Source organism: Aulonocara sp. 'chitande type north' Nkhata Bay, linkage group LG8 (assembly GCF_057382095.1).
Source record: "Aulonocara sp. 'chitande type north' Nkhata Bay isolate Kocher_YH1m ecotype deep benthic linkage group LG8, A_spYH_male_GT1.1, whole genome shotgun sequence".
Taxonomy (NCBI): domain Eukaryota; kingdom Metazoa; phylum Chordata; class Actinopteri; order Cichliformes; family Cichlidae; genus Aulonocara; species Aulonocara sp. 'chitande type north' Nkhata Bay.
This window is the reverse complement of record NC_141351.1, coordinates 26,601,605-26,626,152: the sequence shown is the minus strand read 5'-3', so window position 1 is coordinate 26,626,152 and position 24,548 is coordinate 26,601,605. Positions and strand designations below refer to the sequence as shown.

The 24,548-nt window shown below is 45.7% G+C and overlaps 2 protein-coding genes across 2 annotated transcripts; one reads left to right on the top strand and one right to left on the bottom strand.

Annotated features, from left to right (window-relative positions):
- The first annotated feature begins 111 nt into the window (after positions 1–111).
- On the top strand, positions 112–14,123 carry LOC147324114 (interferon-induced protein with tetratricopeptide repeats 5-like). Its single transcript, XM_086304608.1, has 10 exons — positions 112–353; positions 5,972–6,151; positions 7,079–7,268; positions 8,870–9,061; positions 9,257–9,481; positions 9,614–9,755; positions 12,524–12,647; positions 12,994–13,135; positions 13,302–13,349; positions 13,444–14,123. The coding sequence occupies exons 1-10, from the start codon at positions 349–351 to the stop codon at positions 13,690–13,692; spliced, it is 1,497 nt and encodes a 498-aa protein (XP_086160734.1). The 5' UTR covers positions 112–348; the 3' UTR covers positions 13,693–14,123.
- noc3l (NOC3-like DNA replication regulator) lies at positions 14,088–23,877 on the bottom strand. Its single transcript, XM_086304607.1, has 21 exons — positions 23,713–23,877; positions 19,485–19,689; positions 19,273–19,396; positions 19,017–19,171; positions 18,876–18,935; positions 18,628–18,758; positions 18,391–18,552; positions 18,199–18,292; positions 17,940–18,115; positions 17,742–17,870; positions 17,520–17,651; positions 16,761–16,841; positions 16,573–16,673; positions 16,412–16,484; positions 16,247–16,310; positions 15,728–15,799; positions 15,463–15,644; positions 14,965–15,093; positions 14,767–14,864; positions 14,563–14,647; positions 14,088–14,488 (listed from the first exon to the last, which is right to left on the bottom strand). The coding sequence occupies exons 1-21, from the start codon at positions 23,719–23,721 to the stop codon at positions 14,357–14,359; spliced, it is 2,394 nt and encodes a 797-aa protein (XP_086160733.1). The 5' UTR covers positions 23,722–23,877; the 3' UTR covers positions 14,088–14,356.
- Between the last annotated feature and the right edge of the window lie 671 nt (positions 23,878–24,548).

Below are 24,548 nucleotides of genomic sequence, written 5' to 3'. Positions count from 1 at the left end.
ACATTTATGTTTGTGTGATGATGAAGAGAAACGAAAGCTAAGCAGACTGTGGTGCATTCAGGTGTTGTAGGAAAAAAACGATCTTCAAAGCACAACCCAGACCTCAGTCATAGACAGGAAGTGTCTGCAGGCCTCAGGACCTTGATGGGTTAAATGTTGAATTTCTTTGGTGACCTCACAGCTGAAAGAAAAACCTGCTGTGTTGCTGTTTGCTTCACTATGATGAATTATCCTGCCATTGTCCTGTCAGAGGTGATACTGAACGCACCATTATTTCTTTCATATTGCTGCAAACTGCTGCACATCCAGTACGCTTTGTGCCAACGTGTCTGAGCCTTAATAACTAAAATGAGGTGAGTGTTTTTGTCTTTATTTCAAGATTCACTCACGATATCCAACACAGAGAGAAAACTCCTCAGACTCAGGAAATAATAATACATAGATATGAGGGTTTGCATGCACACAAATGTGTGGAACTGTATTATTCACAAATGATTTAAATGCAGAAAAATGCATTTAAACGACAAGCAGAGGTGTCAGTGAGAAGTTCCCAGGCTGGAACATCAGTGTGGGTGTGGTAGGCATGCCCAGATATGACCGCTTCTTGCTGCAGCTTGCTCGGCTCGTAAATCATCAGGACGTTTTGATGTTCCAACTGTCAGAATCCTCAAAACACTTTTTTTGAGATTTAAAAAACTCAGGAACCAGTTTTATTTGCTGTCTGTCGTTGTACTGCTCAGCCAAGACATAACACTACAGCTCAATACTAACCACATGCACCAGTAATTACTTCCTCCAAACCATCAGTGTGTCTTGTGACTGCAGGCAGGAAAAGGACCCAAGTGCAAACTCACAGAAATGGAACTTACCCCTGTGATTCCCTTTGTGTCACATTTGATACAGGAGCTTCTGAAACCTCCGTCTCTCTCAATTTAGAAAACAGTTTTAGAATATTGTCAGGAAGTAGGTTGTTTATTGCTTTATACATAATTTGTGCCGTGAAAAAATGAACCAGATCTGTGAATTTTAGTGTTTTTGATTTTAAGAACAGTGGATTTGTATGATCTCTGTAACTGGTGTTATGGATTATCCTCATGGCCCTTTTTTGTAATATAAAGATTGATGATAGCGAACATTTGTTGCCCCAAACCTCTGCACAGCAATGCAAATACGGTGCGATCGGTGAACAGTAGAGACTGTGGAGTGATCTGTGGCCCAGAGTGGTTTTTACTTTACTCAAAATTTAAATACTGCTTGAAATGCTGTTCTTTAAATTATTTATATGAGACTTAATTGATCATCTATTATCACACCAAGAAACTTTTGTTCAAGAACTCTTTCAGTTTCCACACCATCTACATGAATCTGCACTTGTGTGTTTCCCAAATAAGGCGATTTTAGTTTTACTTAGATTTGTTTGTTTGTTACTCGTGTCCAGCAGCTCCTTTAGATTCCCCCCAAAACAAAAAATATTTGTGTCGTCTGCAAATAATACTAATTTTAATATATCAGATACCTTACAAATATAATTTATATAAACAGTAAATCATTTAATACCCAGTACAGAGCCTTGTGGAACACCACATGCAAAGTCCAAGCATGAGGAGAAATATTCACCCAGCTTCTGTTTCCTGTCACTAATTTGTCACCCAGTGCATTACAACCCGCCTGACCCCGTACCGTTCCAGGTTATTAATTAATATGTGATGATTGATGTGGGGAATGAGGACCCAAATGCAGGACTCTTGCAATGAAGCAGTGTCTTTATTTACAGTGTAAATAAAGTTAAACCACAACAATAAATCCCCGTGCGCTGTCTGACTCCTGTGCAGTGTTTTCTCCCAGTGTCTGTGCTCCAAAACTCTGCTTCCCAGTATTGTCCCAGGTTCTTTTATTCTTCAGGCCGGACAGAGAAGACGCAGAGTGAGAGTGGCCAGAGTATTTATAATCATTTTATTCAATCATTACCTTCCAGAAGGGAGATGTGCACGGTGCTAAGCATCTGCAGATCTGAAGCATTACAGGCCAGATGTGTATAATATAGTCTGCTCCCTCCTCCCCTACCAAACCGTCACTTTATCAATTTTAATTCAACATGTCCGCTACGTAGCTGCAAAAACATCTGCACAACTACACTCGTGTCTAGTTTTTACAACCCAAAGGTCATTTCCTGTTGTTCTCTTTTACCAGGACAAACGTGGGCGATGCTCTCTGCAACTCTGCACAAAGCTTCCTGTTCTGCACAGTTTTCAGTCTTGCTAAACAATCTAATGACCTTTATAACTGAAAGGTGGCCTTTAATATACTGGTCTGTTATTAAATGCATAAAACAAAATGCACAGCAAATAAGCGCTAGAAAACGTATTTTCCTAACACTAGTGTCCGTGCTCGCTGCCCTCTCGTCTCCACACTCCCGCAGGAAGAACAGAGACAGACGTTAATACTCCCCCCCCCCCCCCATACACACACACACACACACACACACACACACACACACACACACACACACACACACACACACACACACACACATGATTTTTACTGTTGGACTTGTCAGCAGCTTTTGACACGGTTGACCACGACATCCTGTTATCACGGCTAGAATCGCATGCTGGCCTAAAAGGATCTGCCCTTCAGTGGTTTCGCTCCTACTTGACAGAAAGGTTCTTTTATGTCAATATGGGCCCCCACAACTCCAAAATAGCCCCTCTTAAATACGGTGTACCTCAAGGCTCTATTTTGGGTCCCGCCCTCTTCGCACTCTATTTGCTGCCATTGGGCTCCATCTTCTCGCGGTACAGCATTTCATTTCATTGCTTTGCGGATGATCTACAGATTTATCTACCTTTAAAATCAGGATCAGATCAACCGCAGCTCTTATTACGCTGCCTTGACGACGTTAAACAGTGGTTATCATTAAATTTTTTACAGCTAAACGAAAACAAAACTGAGGTTGTCATTTTTGGCAATTTCAATCATATCGACAGCACGTTGGGTACCCTCTCCTCGTATTGTAAAACACATGTAAAAAACCTTGGAGTTTACATTGATGGTTCTTTTAAATTGAATAAGCAGGTGAGTGCAGTAGTTCAGTCCTGTTTTTTTCAGCTAAGACAGCTAGCCAGGATAAAGCCATACCTTCCGGCTGACGTCTTCGAGCGTATCATCCACCTTTTTCTTACTTGCAGATTGGACTACTGCAATTCATTGTATTATGGCCTAGATCATGCCACCATCCATCGCCTTCAGATGGTTCAGAATGCTGCTGCTCGCCTGCTAACCGGTACCAAACGGAGAGAGCATATAACCCCAATTTTAGCCTCTTTACACTGGCTCCCTGTCCCCTACAGGATCCAATTTAAACTCTTACTTTTTGTTTTTAAGTCACTCAACGCCCGAGCCCCCCCCCTACTTGTCAGAGCTCCTCTCTGCCTATGCTCCAGGAAAACCCACGAGATCTAGTTCAAAACTATTGTTGTCCATTCCACGGACTAACCTCAAATCTCGTGGTGATAGATCCTTCTCTGTGGCAGGTCCCAGACTTTGGAATAGTCTCCCCTTTAATATTAGATCTGCTCAAACTCTTGAGCAATTTAAATCTTTACTAAAGACACACTTTTACGCTCTGGCTTTTAACACATCATGACCCAAGCATTTTGGATTTATCTGAATTAGTTAGTATTGTTTCAATTCTTCTATTCTATTGTTTCTATTGTTATTATTGTATTACACTGTAGTTTTTAATTTTATTGTTATTGTTAAGCACTTTGTGCAGCATCGGCTGTTGGAAATGTGCTATATAAATAAATCTGACCTTGACCTTGACCTTGACACACACACACATTAAGGATTGTACATTAACATAAAACTTGTCGGAACCACACTGAGTCTCACCGGAGAAACACACACATGGAGAGAGAGAGTGCACAGTATGCAAACAGCCATCATAATTCATCATACAATGAGAACAGGACAAATCAACAACTGACAATGACTGATTAATATTAAAACCTGTAACATAATGTTTGCAGTTTAGTCTGTTACTGTTGCTATTTTTACCATTTCTTCTTGGAGCAACTGTAACACATAATTTCGTTAGGGATTAATAAAGTATTCTGATTGTTTCAGGATGAGCTGCCATCATCCAATCGCACATCTGCTTACCTGCATCTTTTGTTTCTCCTCCTCTTCTTTTCTCTTTTTTCTAAACTGAGCACCTGATGGCTTTGAACTTTTCTTGTCCATCTTCCATTGGTTTTAATTTTGCACTCCAGTATGAACACCCATCCTGAGGGAAGTGGGGACTGGATGTCACATGGCTAAAACCCCAGAGGTTTGTGGTCTGTTTCAATGTGGAATGTTTTCCCAATTAGGAACTCTGCAAACCTCTCACAGGCCCAAGTTGAAGTGAGGGCCTCTTTCTCAATGTGAGCATATCGCTGCTCTGTTGCGCTGAGAGCTCTTGAAGTGTATGCTACTGGTTTCCACCCTAAATCGGCGTGCCGCTGGAGAAGCACTGCTCCCAAGCCATACGAAGATGAGTCAGCTGATACGCACGTTTCAGCACTTGGATCATACAGAGCAAGCCCTGGGGGTGTTGTCCGAGGCCGAGAGGGCAGTCAGGACCATCAAAAGTCTTCTTAAAAAGTCTGGTGATCCCTATCTCGCCCTTATGGCATACCGGGCCACTCCATTGGCTACAGCCCGACTGAGCTTTTCATGGGTAGGAGGATAAGGACAACTATTCCTGTCATCCCATCACAGCTAAATCCAAGAGGTACGGACACAGACAAGCTCAAAGCTACAAACGTACAGACAAAAACAAAGACAAAACTACAACCGCAGACACAGAGCACATGACATGCTACAGCTCAATCCTGGAGACAAAGTGTGGGTCTCAGACACGGATACTAGAGGGACAGTCGTGTCCATGGCAGGCTCACCGAGGTCCTACATCGTAGAGACAGCAAAGGGCACGCTGAGAAGAAACCGTTACCATCTTACACGGACACCTGGGGCACCGGAGATTTCTGTCGATCCACCAGAGGCTTCACCTGAGAACTCTGTTCCAGCTGCACAGAGTGTGTCGGTTCCAGACACTATCTCACAGGAGGCCAGCCAGCAGACTCCTGAAGCTGGGAGAAAGATCCCACCCAGGTCTAGGAGGCCTCCAGCATATCTAAAAGACTATGTTTGCTCATAGGGCTAGGAAGTGAGTGAGCAATGGGGCAGAATAATCCCCACACTCAGGCAGAGGGCTGGGTAGTCGACCCCATCCCTCATAGAGACAATGAGAAATAAAGCAAATGGTTGCACTGTTTAAACATGTTGTTTGTAGCTGCACCGAATAGTTCAGAAATGTGCACTTATGCTTGGTGTTCAGAGTTGTATACTTTGAGAGTTTATTTTTGGACATTCTGAGAAGTCTGGGTTGAAACCAGACGAGTTCAGTAAACAAGCTGTTACCAGATAAAGCATAAGGCAGTAGTATACTTTAAAGCGTGCGGGTCTAATCTGTTGTCTTGGTTATATCCCAGCATCACATCCTGTTTAGTAGGGGGGATGTAGCATCAGGTAAATGCTAAGCGGTAGGAACGTTTCTGCTGGGTTGTTGTGGGGGGCACTCATAATAAAGGACACTCATTGGAGTAATGGCGCGTCTCGTGTCTGTGAGTTATGCCTCCAGTCAAATAACATCCATAACCTCAAATAACGGAACAATTAGGACACAAGGATCTTTGAGTTTGGACTGATCAGCATGTTCTGTTTTTCAAACATGCTGAAGAGGTTCAAAAACTAACAGTGAGATTAACACAATCTCATCATGTTGCTTCCATGTGCTGCACACTTGTTTTCCGTCAGTTTTCTTAGTGTCACAAAATAAAACCATAAATACTCCTAAGAAACTATTAAATTGTTCATGTTTGTGAACACTTGCTACTATATTGAGAATGTGTTTTGTCTTACGCAGTGATCCAGGTAACGATCTACACCGCAGGCTGCAGAAGCTGCAGAGTCGTTTCACCTGGGATCTGAAGAAGGAAGACTTGGAGTTGGACGACCTTAGCAAGCAGCTGCAGCATGATATAGACCTGCAACTGGGGCAGCGGGGCGCCCTGGCCCACTCCTACAGGTTCCTGTCTTATGTGAGGTAAGCAGTGCAGAACATTGAACAGGAACCCTCAGCTAAAAGCCTTTGTTTGTGGGACATTCAAAGATAAAATCATCATAATTGGGCACAAAATAGCAACAAAGATGGAAAACAACAAGATTCAACAGTGCAAGCAGGCGTTGCTTCTGTGAAGCTGGCTTTTTACATGCACATTATTGCCAAAAATATTCACTCACCCATCCAATCACTGAATTCAGATGTTCGATTCACTTTCATGTCCACAGGTGTAGAAAATCAGCACCTAGGTCGCTCCCAGGAGCTCAGTGAATTTCCAGCTTTTAACCGTGATAGGATGTCACCTGTCCAGTCATAAACGTTCCTCTTTATCCGACTGTTAGTGGAATTAGAACAAGGTGGAGGAGATTGGGAGGAAGTGAAGCGGGGTCAGTGAGGATCATAGTGCAGAGTCAATCGCTGCACACCTCCAAACGTCAACATTGCGTACAGAGCTTTAGGAAATATGTTTCCATGGCGAACAGCTGCATGCAAGCCTTACATCACCAAGCATCGATGCGTGAAGCACGCCGAGCTCTAGAGACGTGTTGTCTGGAGCGACCAATCACGCTTCTCCGATGGAGGAGTCTGGGTTTGGTGGTTGCTAGGACAACAGCACAGTGTGACCTCACAAAGGTGCTTCTGAAAGAATGATCAAAAATTCCCATAAACACTCACAAGCCGGTGGAAGTCCTTCCCAGAAACGCTGAAGCTGGTGGGCTGACATCGTATTAAACCCCTTGGATCACGAGTGGGAAGTTCATGTGTGGGTGAAGTCAGGCGAGCAATTACTCTTAATAATATAATGTCTCTGCGCCGCAAAGTTTCATGGCTTTACAGGTACAAAGACGTGTCAAAACCCTGAAGACGCTGGAGCACTGCGAGTTATTCCTGTTTGTTGTCCATCCTCAGGTATCTTCAGGGTAAACCAGAGGAGGCGCTGTCGCTACTCACTGAGTCAGAGGAGAAGACGAGGGAGTGTTACGGACAGGAGAGCGAGCTGCGGCTCATTGTGACGTACGGAGACCTGGCTTGGCTGAAATACCACACCGAAGACTACGTACAGTCCCAGACTTACTGTCAGAGAGTCGAGGATATACTGGCATGTATACACCCTCAGAAACACGACTGGTTTAACCTGTTTCTAAACACGTTTTTAACACCCACCCATAAACGCTGTTATGGATCTAGAGGCGCTGACTATAATAAAAACCTTTACATCTAAAGAACCCCTGCCTGTAGCCTTCATGGCTGTTATAATATCCAGACACTGATATGTTCATAAAGACTGTCACCGAAACACAAACTTCATCTCTCTTACAAACATTGTACGCGCAGCTTGCGCTGCCACTGAACGAAAACACGTTCGAAGGACTTATCATAGTCAGCTGTGGAGTGGACGATCACTGAACACATGTTCAAAACATCATTTCATCATTTCTGGAGCGTCAGGGTATCCATGAACAGCTGCTCCAGATGTTTCTGCTCCAGAAACTGAATGAAAATATTTTTAATGTTAATTTCATTTTTTACATGACATTTTGCATATTAATGATCATAAACTGACCTCGCAGCCCAAAGTTCGTCAACAGTTTCAGTCATTATGTCCTGTTTATAAGGTTGAAGCTTGCTGTCAGCTGAGGCTGAAGAAGTCACCTGATGATGATGAAACATTTCTCCCACTGAAAACGTCCAGATGAACAGAATTAACTTTTCTGGGCTTTAACTTTAATCTCGGTCAAACCGATTTACTCAGAAGCAAAAACAAAGAAGAAAACAAAAGACAACAAAAAAGCTGAAATAAACACAAAGATTTAGAAATCATCAAAATGAAAACAATGTGCTGGGAGTCAGGCGTTCTCACTGGCTCTAGTGAGCCTCAGCCTCCGGTCACCTGACAGTTGGTGCTCCATCAAGCAAAAAGGTGATGTGTTGATAAATGCAGCATGTTTACAAATCGACTGTTTATTCTGTGTCACAGAAACAGTCATATTTCAAACGTTACTCGCTGCTCTTCTCCGCTGCCGCTAAGTTTTGGACAAAATGCATTCTGGGATATTTGGCTGAGCCAGGCCCACACAAGTCACAACGTTGCCTGCTCGATGGGCGGAGCGGGAATACATCGAGGTGCTTTGAGCGTACTTGACTTTGATGTTTGAACTGGAACAGTACAGCCACTGATGAGGTTTCACAACTCCACGAGAACACATATTGTGAAAGGGCCCTGGCTTTGCATAAACACTGGAAATCAGCCAAGACTGACAACACCTAAACCTCCATGTTAGTTTAATATAAAGAGAAATGTGACAGCTCCACGTTAGACCTGTTACTGGACCACAGAGTGTGCAGGTTACCTGAGGTGTTTCTACAGGATCCAAACCTGCGATCACTCACTTACACGAAGACCCTGTTATAGCGCACACTGCCAAACAAAACAAACAAGTTCAGAAGTGTTGCACGAGTCCTTTCTGGACCATGTGTATGGATATCAGACCATCTTTTCAGTTTAGCAACCAAACACTTCAGGATATTTCTGTGACAACTATAACTTTTGAAACATAAACTGCATATAACGAATGAGACAAACTAGACTAGTTTGTGCATTTGTGGCTTCTCGGCTGAAAAGTTGATAAATGTTCAGACACTGTCAAAGAATTAGCTGCAATCAAATCTATTTCTTTTAAATATACTGTGACTCTGCAGGTGAACCATCCGCCTGATCCTTCCACTGACCTCCATCCAGAAGTGTACGGGGAGAAGGGCTGGACCTTTCTTAAGTTCTCCAGTTCTTACTATACCAAAGCTGAAGACTGCTTCTGCAAAGCTTTGAAGCTGCAGCCTGATGACTGCGAGTGGAACAATGGCTATGCTATCGTCCTCTATCGCACAGAACAGGTACAATCTATCAGCCAATCAGCCTTTCGGTTTAGCATATAAGCAGTTATCCTGCTGAAGCAGACAGTCCATACGATTCTCCTGTATTAACCATTGTAGTCATTAACTTTGCAGTCGTGTTGTTGTTGATTCTTTGAGAGGTAACACCCATTAAATAAATTACATCCAGCAAACTTATGGAGCTCTTATCTTCAGAATGTTAATGATTGGTATCCCGAGGAATCACCAGCCACTGAACAGCTTCGTCGAGCCCTGGAAATAAATCCGGATGATGGCGTTTTGATGTCCATGCTGGCTCTGAAGCTGGTCCACGACACGAACAAACACACAGAGGCTAAAGGTTTGGTGAAGAAGGCCCTGGAAGTCGGACAGGACAACACTCAAGTCACCCGCTACGTAGCAAAATATCTCCGCAACCAGGTAAAACATCTGTAGCTTATAGGAAAAACATACTGGTCTTGATGGCGAATCAAGGGACTCGAGATAAAATATTGGTTTTATGCTTCTAACGTCTCGTCTCTCCAACGTTACCGTGACTCGTCCCTGTTCTAGGATCAGGTGGATGAGTCTATCGATCTGCTGAAGAGTATGCTGGAGAAGAAAAGCCAGTCATCTTTCATTCATCACCAGCTTGCTCTGTGTTATGAGAAGAAGAAGAATAAGCTGCTTGGGAAAAGAGTCCGACCAGAGTCAGGTACTGCACTGTACTCTGTTTATACTCTCATCAGCAGGTAGGACCTGGTATAAAGTTCTTCCAGTCGGGTAAGTATTTGGACAGAGATACGATCTTTATTATTGTGCCTCTGCACACCACAGCAGGTCTCAAATAAAGCAATCAACATTTCAATTCAATTCAATTCAATTTTATTTATATAGCGCCAAATCACAACATAAGTCGCCTCAAGGCGCTTCATAGATACAGAGAAAAACCCAACAATCATATGACCCCCTATGAGCAGCACTTTGGCAACAGTGGGAAGGAAAAACTCCCTTTTAACAGGAAGAAACCTCCGGCAGAACCAGGCTCAGGGAGGGGCGGGGCCATCTGCTGTGATTGGTTGGGGTGAGAGAAGGAAGACAGGATAAAGACATGCTGTGGAAGAGAGACAGAGGTTAATAACAGATATGATTCAATGCAGAGAGGTCTGTTAACACATAGTGAGCGAGAAAGGTGACTGGAAAGGAAAAACTCAATGCGTCATGGGAATCCCCGGCAGTCTATGTCTATTGCAACATGTGAATACATTTTCAGGTTTAATCCAGTCTTTAAGTCTGACATCATTAGCTGTTTCTGGGCCCAAACTATGCTTCAGGACACTGCGGCTTCACTAAGTTACGAACGGTCTAAATTCTTTCATCTTTAATAAAATGTGCTGCTGCTTTACCAGGTGTAACAATTAAGTTTAACATCCAGGCATCCATGAAAACAGGATTTATGAAGTTTAACGGAGTTAGAAGTTAGCAGGAAGTTAGCTCGCTAGTGTCCCGAATTCTCTGATGTTGTGCTGAGAACAAACAACCAAGACTCAGAGCAGGTCCAGTCAATCGCTGCTGCGAAGATATCCTCCAAAACCATGTTCAAACCTCGAAAACGGAAAGATGGCGTTAAGTTACAAAGAGAAGGTGGGAACACTCACCGCTGTTGTGTCATAAAAAAGTCTAACGATCAACTTTGACGTTTAAAGCGTTTCAATCGATCAGTTGTTTACATCACTCAGCACAAGCAGAACTGCATCACTGCAGCAGAAGACACATCGTCCACATGCAGAAGCACATCTCTGTGTAGTGACTGGTCTCATGATTTAAACAGGCCAATGTTCAGCATTCAGACTACAGGTGAAGAACAGTCAAACCAGATGTTTCCCGTTATGTCGAGATCAGCTCGTCAAGTACACACCTACACAGCATGTTAACAAACCCTGAAAAAAGCCACACAAAAATGAATGATTGTAAGGGTTTCTATACATTAGTATGTACGAAGGGTATGTTGTGACTTAGCTTAAAAATTACAGCGGTCCCTCGCTATAACACGGTTCACCTTTCACCTCGCTGTTTCGCAGATTTTTTAGTGCAAGTTTGCTGCTTTTTTTTTTTACGTCACATTGTGTCCTGCGTCCTGATCGCTGCAGACGATCTCCTCCGTCTCTCCTGTACAGCACAGAATCGCTGCATCGATGCTAGCAGTGTGACTCTGAAGTGCAGCGCTGTATGTCCACGATGTCCACCAAACGTTTTGCACCGTCAAAAATAAAATCGGCTCCTTGATTTCACCTCTCGCTGGTTATTTTTAGAACATAACACCCGCGATAAACGAGGGACAGCTGAGAAATATAACATTTGAATCCATTTTCTCTTTTGCTCTGAGGCGCGGGGGGAAAATATCGACAAGTCGATGAACATCATTTACAGATATATTGGGTAAATGCCCGAGACATCTATAGAAATGTAAATCGCCGCTTGATTCATTCATTTGCTTGTTTTGGACCGTAAACCAGGCGCGAATAGGACACCGGAAACAAAGCTCCCCACAGGAGTTTCCGCACCGGAAGTAGCATATGCTAACGTGCACACAGTCTATTATGGTTAGTAACAGTTAAATGCAACTCCTTTTTTGGTAATCTTCTATAACACTTAGAAAGGTGTCTCAATTGCCTTTCACCTCAGCTGCTTCCTGTTGTTCTCGTTAGTGGGCCCATGATCGTATATAGCACATCCTGAGTACATCCTGTTATAACCGTCGCTGTGCAGGCACATATGCAGTTACAAGCGAAACACTTCTAAGGCTCTATGCTGTGTATGTTCATTAGCTTCTGGATTAATATGTCACTAATTAAAGCACTACCACCTAATATATTTCCCACACTAGTTTCCACCTAAACATGATATAGCATGTTCTGACTGAGAGATTTCTGACAAATTCAAACGTACAGCTCTGCTATCACTTCCAACATGGTATAATAGCTGGTATATAATGATGTGCTACGTGATCGCTAGCGACACAGCTATGTTAGCATAAACAGTGAAGCTGGAGGATGAACGCCAACTTTTTTCCACTCGATAAAAGTTAACGTGAGGGTTCCTGATGGTTAGAGACAAATACAGTCGCATGGCAGGATGCTGTAAACGGACCAAACTTCAGTCAGGAGAACAACTGAGATAATCCATCCACAATACGAGGTTAGTCATTAATATACTGCTGCTGGGCTGGAGTTACATCGTAAGGGTTTAAAATGAACAGCGGTAATAAAAACAGAGAGAGGCCAACAGCGATCACTGACTGATTTTAGGGGCTTGTTCGGATTAAATAGAACAAGATACAAAACATTAAAACATGTTAAAAACACAACAGCCTTAAACACAGAGGAGTTTGGACCGGAGCAGTGTTCATACGTCATCACTCAAAGACTGGACACAAGGGCGTGTTTAATATTTCAGTCAGTAACACCTGTTTTTATCCAATAGAGGTGCAGCATTGGACACGTCTTTGTATTCAGCATCTGGAGGAATCAGTGAGGCTCAAGAAGGGTTTCAATGCTGCAAAAGCTCTGCTGGCTCTGCAGTACGCACAGAACTTTGAAAGAAGGAGGTCTGTTTACCTGTCAGTTTGTTTCCAATGAAATATTCTCAGTGTTGGTTTTATGTCTATTTAAAAAAGCTGGTAGTAATGACACAGGTAGAAGAATGGTTGGACTAAACCTGACCAACGTGATCACTTATGGAATAAAACAGTGTTGAATCATATTACCAAAGCTGGAAACAAGTGTGTGAAGGAAACTTTGACCCCTGTGGTCACACCAACATTATGTCAGATTGGACAGTTTTACTCGACTGTATTGATGTTTCTACAGACAGTCATCAGATGGACTGTTGATTCCAAAAACATTTGATGCATTGATTCTTTTTGTGTCTAAGCTTTGTGTTTGTTGCTTCAGAGCTCAGCAGATGTTTGATGATGTGCTGCAGACATTAGAGGATGAACCTCCAGGCATCCGTCAGTACATCTACCGGTATTATGCAGAGTTCTGCTACTATCACACCCCTCAGAAAGACCTCGGACTCACCTATTACAAAAAGGTATGGATCGTCCAAAACTGCATTCAGACTGCAGGTGTGCATGCCAGGTGCATACGCCAGGTGCAACCAGTATTAGCGAACGGGCCTCTGAGGCAGACGGACATTTGGAAAGTCGAGCTGTGGACAGTTAACCGTCTGCTAACGTGTCCTGTGCTGCATCCAACAGGCTCTGGAGTTATGCATCAACACATCACATTGGAAGCACTGTGTGAAGGTTGGCCAGCTTCTCACTCTGCTTTATGCAAAACTAATGCAAACTCAACCTCATCTTAGTAAACAGGAAGTAACCTTCAGGTATTCTTTTGCAGAAACTGACGACGATAGCTGAGGGACGCCTCGAAAAGAATCGCAGCGACGCCGCGTCCTATGGCATCCTGGGAGCAGTGGCCAGAGCTGAGGGCAATCGGAGCAGGGCTGTGAGAAATTATGAGCGCGCTCTGGAATTAGACGCCAACAACGACGAGTATCTGTCAGCCTTGTGCGAGCTGCGCCTGGATCTGACCGCACACAGGGAAGAGAAAGACCGCCCGGAGGAGAAGCTTCCAGAGGTCGTGTGAAAAAGTTTGTACCAGGAAGGCCACCGTTTGAACGAGGTTCCAGAACCACAGCTCAGAAATGCTCGGCTACGTCACATCACACCTGGGAACCGCTACATCGATCACTACGGCCGACTCCTTCTGTTTGTCTACCACCACTATGTCCGGTTGGTTAGCCACCACCTGTTTGTCCGTCTGTATCTGCAAGTCCCACAGGATCTTAGCTCGGTCATTCTCCACCACCTCCCATGTTGACCTCGGGGCTTCCAGATGTTTCTGTATACTATGCTGGCCACTTGGCTATGGCGTTCCATGTATGCCCTGCATGCTAGCATCTTGTCTCTGGGTCATCTTTACACAGCCTGCACCTGGGGTCTTACCTGGTGTGGCAGACCCCAGCCTCTAAAAAATAAAAGCAGCTTAAATGTTAAAGAAGAGTTTTTCTGGTCTTTATTTTTAATATCTGACATTTAAACAGCACAGTCATGGCACTCAAACTGGGCACTCCGCATCGACTCACCGGGTTGCCCAACATCACAACTCTTCACATCAACATGATGAAAACAGTCCAACTCCACCCTGAAGACACTTTGGGCTTTTATTTTGAAGGTCTGCCTATCAGGTTGCAGCTGTACTTCCTCTCCTGATGGCCATAAAATGTTGTTTTATTTTATGTGTGTGTGTGTCAGTGCTGGGTGGTTTTGTGTGTGTGCGCTGCAGTAAAGTCCAGCTGTGTGTCCTCGGCGGCGGTCAGGGCGCACTCGAGTCTTCTCTGCAACTCGGCGTCAAGCAGCATCGCTCCGACCACAAAATGATCCTGACACAAAGCAAAGCGATAGTCGGTCATCATGACTCACTAAAGTTTAAAATATTTTAGTTTGACTTTCAAACCTTCTTCTTGAGGCTTGGTGATGCTACAGGGGGGTTAAAGGTCATATCTTTGATGCTGTAGTCGTCAAACAGCTCCACAGATGACCTGCAGGGGGCAACGTTCACACTTCAGAAAAACGAAACTTTTAAAGGAGCAGTACACCGTTTTCACTGATCCTCACACAGGCCGAGCTTTCTGATTAAACACAGGTGATGTGTGTGTACCTGCGACTCAGCTCCGCACTGAGCGCCGCCGAGCCTTCAGAGGGAGCGCCCTGACTCAGGTGGACTGCAAACCGCCGCACGACCGGGTGGTAATGTCTCTGAAAGAGCACAAACACCGCGCAGCTACATTCAGAAACACGTGGGGCCATGTGTGCACCTGCATACCTGTGTGTGTGTGTGTCTGCAGTGTGTGTGTACCTGCAGTGTGTGTAGCTCCCACAGTGCTGTGTTCTGAGCGTTGCAGTGTTCAGGTTCGTCGAGCTCCGGCAGGTAGAACCCACTGCCCTGAATCTCGTTGTCCAGCAGGAAGTCACACTTTGGGAAGGACTGAGAAAGACACACACACACACACACACACACACACACACACACACACACACACACACACGTTAAACTTCTACCTGTACAACTACTTGAATTACTGAGCAGCTGTTAGGTAACCACACCTCTTTTCAAGTGACTGAATCAGACTTTTATATAGCAACAAATCACGACAGTCACGTCGAGGTGCTTCATGCTGTAATGTAAAGAGTGTAGGAGCGTCCACTAACACAGAGAAAACCCCTGAAATCACGATCGATGAGTAAGCACTCTGCCGACAGTGGGACCGGGCGGGGAGGAGTTCTGCTCAGGGAGGGTTGGCGGTTGGGGACGAGGGGACGAAGACAGGATGTCAACACACACGTTCAGACTCACATGCATCGTGGCTCGGTTGGCGGCAAGAATTCCCACGCTGGCGTTGGGCATTACGTGCAGACTGATCGTGCTCAGCCTTTTGACAAACGCCATCGCCCTCTGTAGGGTCACCTGCTTCCTGCGGCGGGTCAGCATTGCGTCCAGACACCGCAGTACAATGATGGCGTCATCGTTGGGCGCCCCTGAGGGATTCAAAGCGTGGCTGTTAAAACAATCATGTGACGTGTGACCGTCATACTGCCGGTTCAAAGTGAGGCTAACTGACCTGCGTGGAGCCTGGGCAGCAGTTTATATAACTGAGAGTAAAAGTTGAGCGGGTCGATGTTCAGGACGTCACCTGATACACAAACAAACTTTATTGATCCAGGAAACTCAACAGGAAGTGACATCATGTGCAGGAAACACACCTGACTTTTCAAAGAGTTTTTAAAAATAATTTATTGGTCTATCTCAGTGAGAATAAACTGTAGCCAGTGCTATTGCTGAGCAGTGCTGCACATGTGCCTCTGTGAGCCTAACACGAACACATACGTTTGTCTATGTCACTGGGAGGGGACCCTTACATATTCCCAGGACTACAATCCAAGTCTGAACCTTTAAAGCAACTCGTTATTGCAGCTTATTTAAATAAACATCCACAAATGTCTCGACATTGATACACAAAGAAGGTCCTGACTTCTTGTGATCATATAACAAAAATATTTAAAATGGCCTCAAAGGTCTTCATCAGACTAAGGTCTTCAAAGTCAAAGTCAGATATACGAGCACACACACAGAGTCTGACCTTGTCCTGACAGGATGGTGAAGACGGTCTGGATGCAGTGCAGCGTCTCCTTATTGGACAAATCCTGCAGGTATAAATAAAGAAACAAAAATAAATAAAGAACTATTTGTGACACCAAACTAGCAGGTGACTCTGCAGGGGGCGGGGTCAAATATGAACACTCACTCCTGCATGGATGAGGTCCTGCAGCACGTTGAGCAGGTCATCAAAGAACTCCAGGTTGATGAGGTGAGCAAAACTGACAGGAAATGACATCATATTCAGCACTATAGTAGTACTAAAGAGTGTGTGTGTGTGTGTGTGTGTGTGTGTGTGTGCGCGCGCACTTGGCGAGCCCCTCCAGAACTGCAGGGAGAAGAACTGATTTCTGAGCCTTCTTCAAAATCCTGAAGTAAATGAGGAAGACGATGTTCAGCGTCTCTGTGTGCTGGAGAGGAAGAGCAGAGGGGTGAGGAGGAGGAGGAGGAGGAGTGTCCTTCCTCTCACCGTACACGCTCGTGACCTTTCAACTCACCAGCTTGATCTTCTTGTCTTTGCTCTCTGAGGCTTCGGCTTCCAGCAGCTCCTTCTCCAGCTTCTCCTCAGCCTTCTTCCACTACACACACACACGCACGCACGCACGCACACACACACACACACACACACACACACACACACACACACACACACACACACACACACACACACACACACACACACACACACACACACAGGTTGGTGTCTCTCACTGCCCCCTGCTGGACGGACTGAGAAATCCCTGAGCATCAGCTCATCACAGAGGAAGTTGTTAATGCTTCTTATATTAATGCTCATAGACTTCAGTGAATTCGCACGAGCATGTAGAAACATTTTATTCTGACTCACATGTTCTTCTCGTGTTTTTGTTACTTTGCTAATATTTCCTCAGGTTATTGTAAGAATTGTTTTTTATATTTTGCCCCAGTAACATTAACTTTTCATTGACACATTCTCTTATTCTCACATTATTATGTTTGGAGTTTATTTTAAATTAAAAATATCTTTTACACGTTTCGCCCATATTTGGATCCTTTGTTTACCTTGTGATCGTGAGCAGATCATCTCTTTGTGCTGATGTTTCTGGCACAAACGTTTGAATGAACACGTGTTCCTGTTTCTAAAGCCTGAGTTTCTCTCACTGTTCGTCTGCTGCTGCAGCTCCAGCCCTTAAAATGAACGAGGCCTCGTTAACGGGGCTGTCGGGGGCGGAGCCGACCGCTGAAACAACCAATAAGGACTCGGTGCGAGGGTTTACCTTCCTCTGCATCCTCGACAGGTTCTTCTTCCTCTCCTTGTTGGTCATGAACTTCTTCTTTGGTGCCGCAGCCTCGATGTCCTTCTTCATCTCCACCTCTTTAATCCTCAGACTCAGCAGCGTCCGCAGCAGCTGGAGGGGGCGGAGTTAACAGCGTCTGATTAATAATTTATCAACAGTCTTCTCGGAGTGGGCGTGGCCTGGATACGTTTCGTTCGTTACCTCGGGTCGGACGTTGTAGTTCAGGCTCTTCACGAGGCCGGAGATAACTCGCACCGTGGCCAGCGAGGCCCCGCCCGCTCTGTCCTGCTGGAAGAGCTTCCTGAACGCGTCACAGCACACGCCGGACACCTGAAACACAAAGAGCACGTGAAGGCGTCGCACAATGCTGGGCTGCGCTGCGGCGCCCATGAGACTCACCTTCTTGGTGGAGTCGTTCATCAGCGGCGCCAGGACGACCACAATGTTGTTGTGGAAGTTGAAGTGAGGCAGAGCGACGAGCAGCTCGCACAGGCAGCGGACGGCGACCTCGGCCAGCCCGCCGTACGCCTGCAGCGCCACCGCCTGACTGCGCTTCTTCTTCTTCTGCTTCCAGTCTGTGGGCGGAGATGAGCGGTCAGGGCGCCGTGAGGTGTGCGGGTGTCAGTGTGTGGCTGTTGCTATGGTGACGGAGGCGTACCTTTGACAGTCTGCTCCAGGTCCTCCAGGTAGAACTTGTACTGACTCACCAAACCCTCCTCGAACTCTCGGAGCACCTGCGTCTCCTTCTTCACCTGGAAGACGGCGAGCGGCAGAAGCAGCAGGTTAAAACGTGGCGACTGTGGCGACCTGCCGCCAGGCGCTTCCTCTACAAACAAACTCACAAACGCACCTTAGCGGTCTTCTCCGCCGAGGTCAGAGGTCGGATCCTGTAGGTGGGGGCGATGTCTTTGAAGACCTCCATCAAAGAAACCATCACCAGCTTTCTGACCGTCACCGCCACGCTGGGGTCGGCCTCCATCAGCATCCCCCGCAGCTCCTTCACGCGCTTTATCTGTCACACACGACGTCACGTTAAACACACACATACACGCCACGAGCCTGATCCCAGAGCGGCGCCCGGCCTTACGCTGCCGATGGGGTCCGACACGATGGCCGACGCCAGGCCGGCGATGGTCAGCTTCCTCTCGTTAAGCTTCTGATTCCTGAGCCGCTCTCTCTGCGCCGGCGTCATCTCCTGGCAGCTCGGTGGCTCCGCCTCTGCAAGGAGGACACGTGACAGATGAGAGGACGCCTCAGCCTCGTCACGGAGGCGTTTACCCCGCCGTGCCTGCGGAGTTTAATTCTTATTCCAAAAGTTCTGATCGCTTTTCATACCTGTGTCGACGTCATCAGGCTCCTCCCCCTGCTCCTGCTCCTCCGGCTGCTTCTCCACCACTGAAAGAACAGAGGGAGACGTTTCGACACAGCCGCACAGAACCAATCAGATTGATCAGGGATCAACGCAGCACGCCGTACCCCTCTCGACGCTCTGTGGGATCACGCCCGTCTTGTCTTTGATCGGCAGCAGGTGGATCACTTCCTTTTCCTCCGTCCTCGCCATCTTCCTGGGAACCTTCTCGTAGCTGCGAGCTACGTCCGATTTCCGCTTCTTCCCGCCATGCACCGGCCCGCTGGGACGCCCCGCCGCACCACACAAACGCACCTCAGTCACTGTGCATCACACCTGCTTCTGTATCTAAATATGGTTTGTGTGTGTGTGTGTTGGAGTTACCATGACGACAGGTCCCTGGTGATGAAGGACGCCTGGCGAGCCATGGCGGTCATCTGCTGCAGGTCTTCCTGCTCCATCATGTCTGTGGGTAGGCTCTCCAGAAACTCCTCCTCCTCCTCCTCCTCTGTACGAGCAGGAGCAGGGTCAGACAGTTCTGGTCTCTGATTGGTTTACAGCAGACGTTAGTAATCACGTGATCGTTTGCCGCTCACCTGGTCTCTTCCTGTACGTCTCCAGGGGGCGGGGCGTTTCGCCGACGGCGCCCTTCACCGCCTGCCTCAGCCTTTTCTGCTCCTTGCGCTGCTTCTTGGCGACGTTCTGCTGCTTCAGCTGGCGGTTCTTCAGCTTGTTCTCCAGCTTCACGCCACTCGTCTTCAGCAGGCGGCGAAACGTCGGCCGCCGCTTCTTCGAGCGAGGCTGCGGAGCGTCAGAGGAAAGAAGGAGAGGTGTTCAGCAATGATGTCACGGTCCATGGAGGCTCTGGCTTGGATCCTGTGAACACCTGACGCTGTGTGACCGACTCTAAACCGACCAATCAGAGACAAACTCAGCGTCGAGCTGCTGATTTACTGGACTCACTGTGGGCGTGGCGCTCAGACGCTCTGCCGCCTCAATACTACCTCGCACTACACAGTACTACCTCCCACTACACACTACCTCGCACTACACAGTACTACCTCGCACTACACAATACTACCTCCCACTACACAGTACTACCTCCCACTACACAGTACTACCTCGCACTACACAGTACTACCTCCCACTACACAGTACTACCTCGCACTACACAATACTACCTCGCACTACACAATACTACCTCCCACTACACAGTACTACCTCACACTACACAGTACTACCTCACACTACACAGTACTACCTCCCACTACACAGTACTACCTCGCACTACACAATACTACCTCGCACTACACAATACTACCTCACACTACACAGTACTACCTCGCACTACACAATACTACCTCACACTACACAGTACTACCTCCCACTACACAGTACTACCTCCCACTACACAGTACTACCTCGCACTACACAATACTACCTCCCACTACACAGTACTACCTCCCACTACACAGTACTACCTCGCACTACACAATACTACCTCGCACTACACAGTACTACCTCCCACTACACAATACTACCTCGCACTACACAGTACTACCTCACACTACACAGTACTACCTCGCACTACACAGTACTACCTCCCACTACACAATACTACCTCGCACTACACAGTACTACCTCGCACTACACAGTACTACCTCCCACTACACAATACTACCTCCCACTACACAGTACTACCTCGCACTACACAGTACTACCTCGCACTACACAGTACTACCTCGCACTACACAGTACTACCTCGCACTACACAGTACTACCTCACACTACACAGTACTACCTCCCACTACACAATACTACCTCACACTACACAGTACTACCTCGCACTACACAGTACTACCTCGCACTACACAGTACTACCTCGCACTACACAGTACTACCTCCCACTACACAGTACTACCTCACACTACACAGTACTACCTCCCACTACACAGTACTACCTCGCACTACACAGTACTACCTCCCACTACACAGTACTACCTCCCACTACACAGTACTACCTCCCACTACACAGTACTACCTCGCACTACACAGTACTACCTCGCACTACACAGTACTACCTCCCACTACACAGTACTACCTCACACTACACAGTACTACCTCCCACTACACAGTACTACCTCCCACTACACAATACTACCTCGCACTAGGGCTGCCATGATTAGTCGACTAGTCACGACTGATTTAATAGTCGACGTGTCGTTTGAAGCTTTGTAAGATCACAAAAGACGCAGGAATAATAGCAGGATTTAAGAGTGTAATAACGGACTGAAACAGAAGATGGCAGCACTGCATGTACAAGGATGCCAGCTGCCCTTAAACCCCGAAGAAGAAGAAGCTGTGTCCCAGAATTCATAGCGCAGCCCTGCTCAGTTTCCTACGGAGCCCCGCAGGGGACATGGGAGAAAAAAAAAAAAATTAAGACGGACTTTTTTTAGCCGCATTCTTCGGAGGCCGCCAGCTCGAAGCCGACCGGGAGGTCGAGGCACGATGTGCTGGGAAAGCGGTGTTCCTCCCGGCTGTAGTAGGTCTCGACCGCCTGTTAGCTTCGAGCTAGTGGGTGTCAGATCTCCAAAAACGTCGGAGCACTTTTGCAAATATGTGATGTCTTGTAAACCGAGCAGGTATCTGACGTTTACACAACTACATTCACGCCTCAAAATATCTTAAAAGTGTATTTTGTGACCCAAAAAGAGTAATATTACAACTAAGTAGCTGCCGCCATTGTTGGAGTTTTGCGAGATCTCGCAAAAGTCCGTCTTAATTTTTTTTTTCTCCCATGTCCCCTGCGGGGCTCCGTAGTTTCCAACAATGGCGGCAGCTAGTTAGTTTTAATGTTACTCTTATTATTCTTTCTGGGTCACAAAATAAACGTTTAACATATTTTCAGGCGAGAATGTAGCTGTGGAAACCTCAAATATCTGCTCAGTTTATCAAGACACCGCATATTTTCAAAAGCGCTCCGACGTTTTCGGAGACGTCTGTTACCCACTAGCTCGATAGCTAGCCGGGGGCAAGGTCACTAGAGCCGTGAGAACACCGGACTCCCGGCAAATCGTTTTCAAACCCACCGCCGTCTTTCACTACTCAGGTTAAACATGATATATGAGTCACTTAGATAACTTAAAAATGTTGTTGTTTGGCTTTTTTCAGTATTTTATTTGTTCCTGAGTAAATCGGTTTGGCTGAGATTAAAGTTATAGTTTTTACACAGCTGAATAAATGTCAAGCAGACAGCTGATTATCAGAAGTGTGAGATGCTGGAGAATTTACTCCAGTGTCCTGTTATATTTTAGATAGCAAGGAGTTTATTAAACTTCACCGAAACAATCTGCAAATTTCATTAAAATGTAATAAACTATCATCTTGTCTTTATTTTTAGTTAGCACAGACCTGAAACACTTAAAGCTGTAAGCTAATGATAGTTATATAAGAGCAGATGCTGCTGGTGCAATAAGCTGTAGTTTTACGTCCAATGGATGATGATCTGATTAGTCGACTAATCGCAAAAATAATCAGTGACTAGTCGACTATCAAAATAATCGTTTGTGGCAGCCCTACCTCGCACTACACAGTACTACCTCAGTCCCAGGTACTTAAATTTAATAATCAAAATTTTAATCATATACGTAATAATTTAAATATGAATGTTGCAAAAACTTATTTTTACTCAATGATCATCTCTCATATGGACTACTGTTTGACATCCTGGTCACTTGCTTGTCCAACAACACTTAAAACTATTGAAAACATTTATAAAAGACGTTTAAAACTACTTGACAAAAAACCGACCTCCCACCACTGTCATGTGTTAAAAAACATAAATTACTGAACTTCAATAACTTAGTGAAACTTAAAAGAGTGAGTTTAATATATAAAGTCTTACACTCTCTTGCTCCACCACCACTAAAGCAGTTCATTAGGCATAAAGAAAGCTCAGACAGGACCACTCGAGCTACAATCTGAGGAGACGTGTTTATACCCCACAGACGGACAGCATTTGGGCAGAACGTCCTCTCTGTCCAGGAGGCCATCTGTGGAACAGTCTTCCTCAACCCATTAGAGAATGCTCGACATTCAATTTGTTTAAGGCAAAGGTTAAAAACTGGTTATGGACAAATCAAGTGTGTGATCATGTATGAGTTGTATAGTTTTAATGTTTTATTTGGGAACAGAATGGTGTGTATGTGTAAGTTTGGTGATGGAGTTTTTATTATGAATGAATGATGAATTTTTATGAATTATTATGTCTATTTTTTTATGCTTAAGGACAACAGATGGAAGTTAGCCTTTGGCTATAATCTGGCATGTTTACATTCATGTAATTTTTTTTTTACATTTATGTTCATTAACATGCACTGTCCTAAATAAAATAAATAAATACTACACAGTACTACCTCATACTGCCTGGTACTACAGGACACTACATGTGCTACGTAGCTGGGTGGATGATGAGGTGTGTTTCTTTCCTGAGTGGGACACAGAGTGGCTGACTCGGGGCAGACCATCAGACACTGAGTCCTTCCACGTGACCGTTTGTGATGTTGTCAGGCGTAAAGTAGCAGCGGGCTCTGATGGAGGCGCCATCACCGTGTGTGCTCGGACCACACTCCGTTCAATGCGCCGTTATTTTGGGGCTCTGGTATCCCTCTGAACACCCGGGAGCTGTTTTAAAATGAGTCTGACTCTAAAATCGTGGGTTTTCTGTGGACTCGGGCTGTGAGGACACAGACGCTTTGAGCATGTTTGTTCTCTCAGACCAGACTCCGTTCATTAAACGGCGGGTTTAAGCCTCTCACTCACCGGGCCCATGGCTGCAGGACGTTCCGGTGTCTCCGATGTGTCAGGCCGGACTACAGTCGTTCCCGCTCGGTCACTTTGGTTCGGAGTGTCGGAGTGTTTTGGTGCCGAGATGCGGGTTACCTCCACACGTTGCTCTCCAAAAACCCGGAAACAGAAAAGTAACCGCCCTTCTGTGACGAGAGGACAGCGCCCCCCCGCGGCCGGAGGACAGGACCAGTTTTTTTCTGCTGGACTGGAGCGCGCCTCAGACGCCTACGGCTCTCCGCGAGGCCTCCACGGGGAGATTTACCGATGTTGCTTCAAACAGACTCAAGAGAAAAAGTGTGTGTGTGTAATCTGATTATTTTCCCTCGGATTCAGACTCCCTGAGGTCCTGCCATGCTTCCTGGACGTGTTCTCTATGCACCTTTCAGGACCTTGAAACGTTCTTGAGGACCTGAGGTGGAGTAGTTCATGTGACACGGAACACGTGATGACTGCGCATTCAGTAGACTAACAGCTGGAGGGTTTTGTCATTGTCCATATTTTAAGGGAGTTTTCTTTACGATGGGAAAATGTTTTGTTTCTTTAAGTTCCCCAAGAAGAATGATAAATGTTTTTTTTATGATAAATACTTTTAGCTAAATTTCTTATCCATAAATGTAAGTTTACTAACAAAACACCATATTTCTGTCATTATTTTAAGGATGTGGAAATATACATACAATCAATATCAGACTCCACCAACAAAAACGCTCAAAACAATACATGTATGTGAATTTTTGCGTGTATTCTTATAATTGTTACTTTTTTCTATTTACCCCTGGCTTTGTGTTCATTTTGTTGTTTTGTATACT

Bases quoted from the DNA above. Each gene is read 5' to 3' on its own strand.
- LOC147324114 (XM_086304608.1), top strand. The intron at 7,269-8,869 runs GCATGTATACAC...GTGACTCTGCAG, and splicing joins AGAGAGTCGAGGATATACTG to GTGAACCATCCGCCTGATCC. The intron at 9,756-12,523 runs GTACTGCACTGT...TTTATCCAATAG, and splicing joins AAGAGTCCGACCAGAGTCAG to AGGTGCAGCATTGGACACGT.
- noc3l (XM_086304607.1), bottom strand. The intron at 17,652-17,741 runs GTAACGAACGAA...CGCCCCCTCCAG, and splicing joins ACTACAACGTCCGACCCGAG to CTGCTGCGGACGCTGCTGAG. The intron at 16,674-16,760 runs GTGAGTTGAAAG...CTTCCTCTCCAG, and splicing joins AAGACAAGAAGATCAAGCTG to CACACAGAGACGCTGAACAT.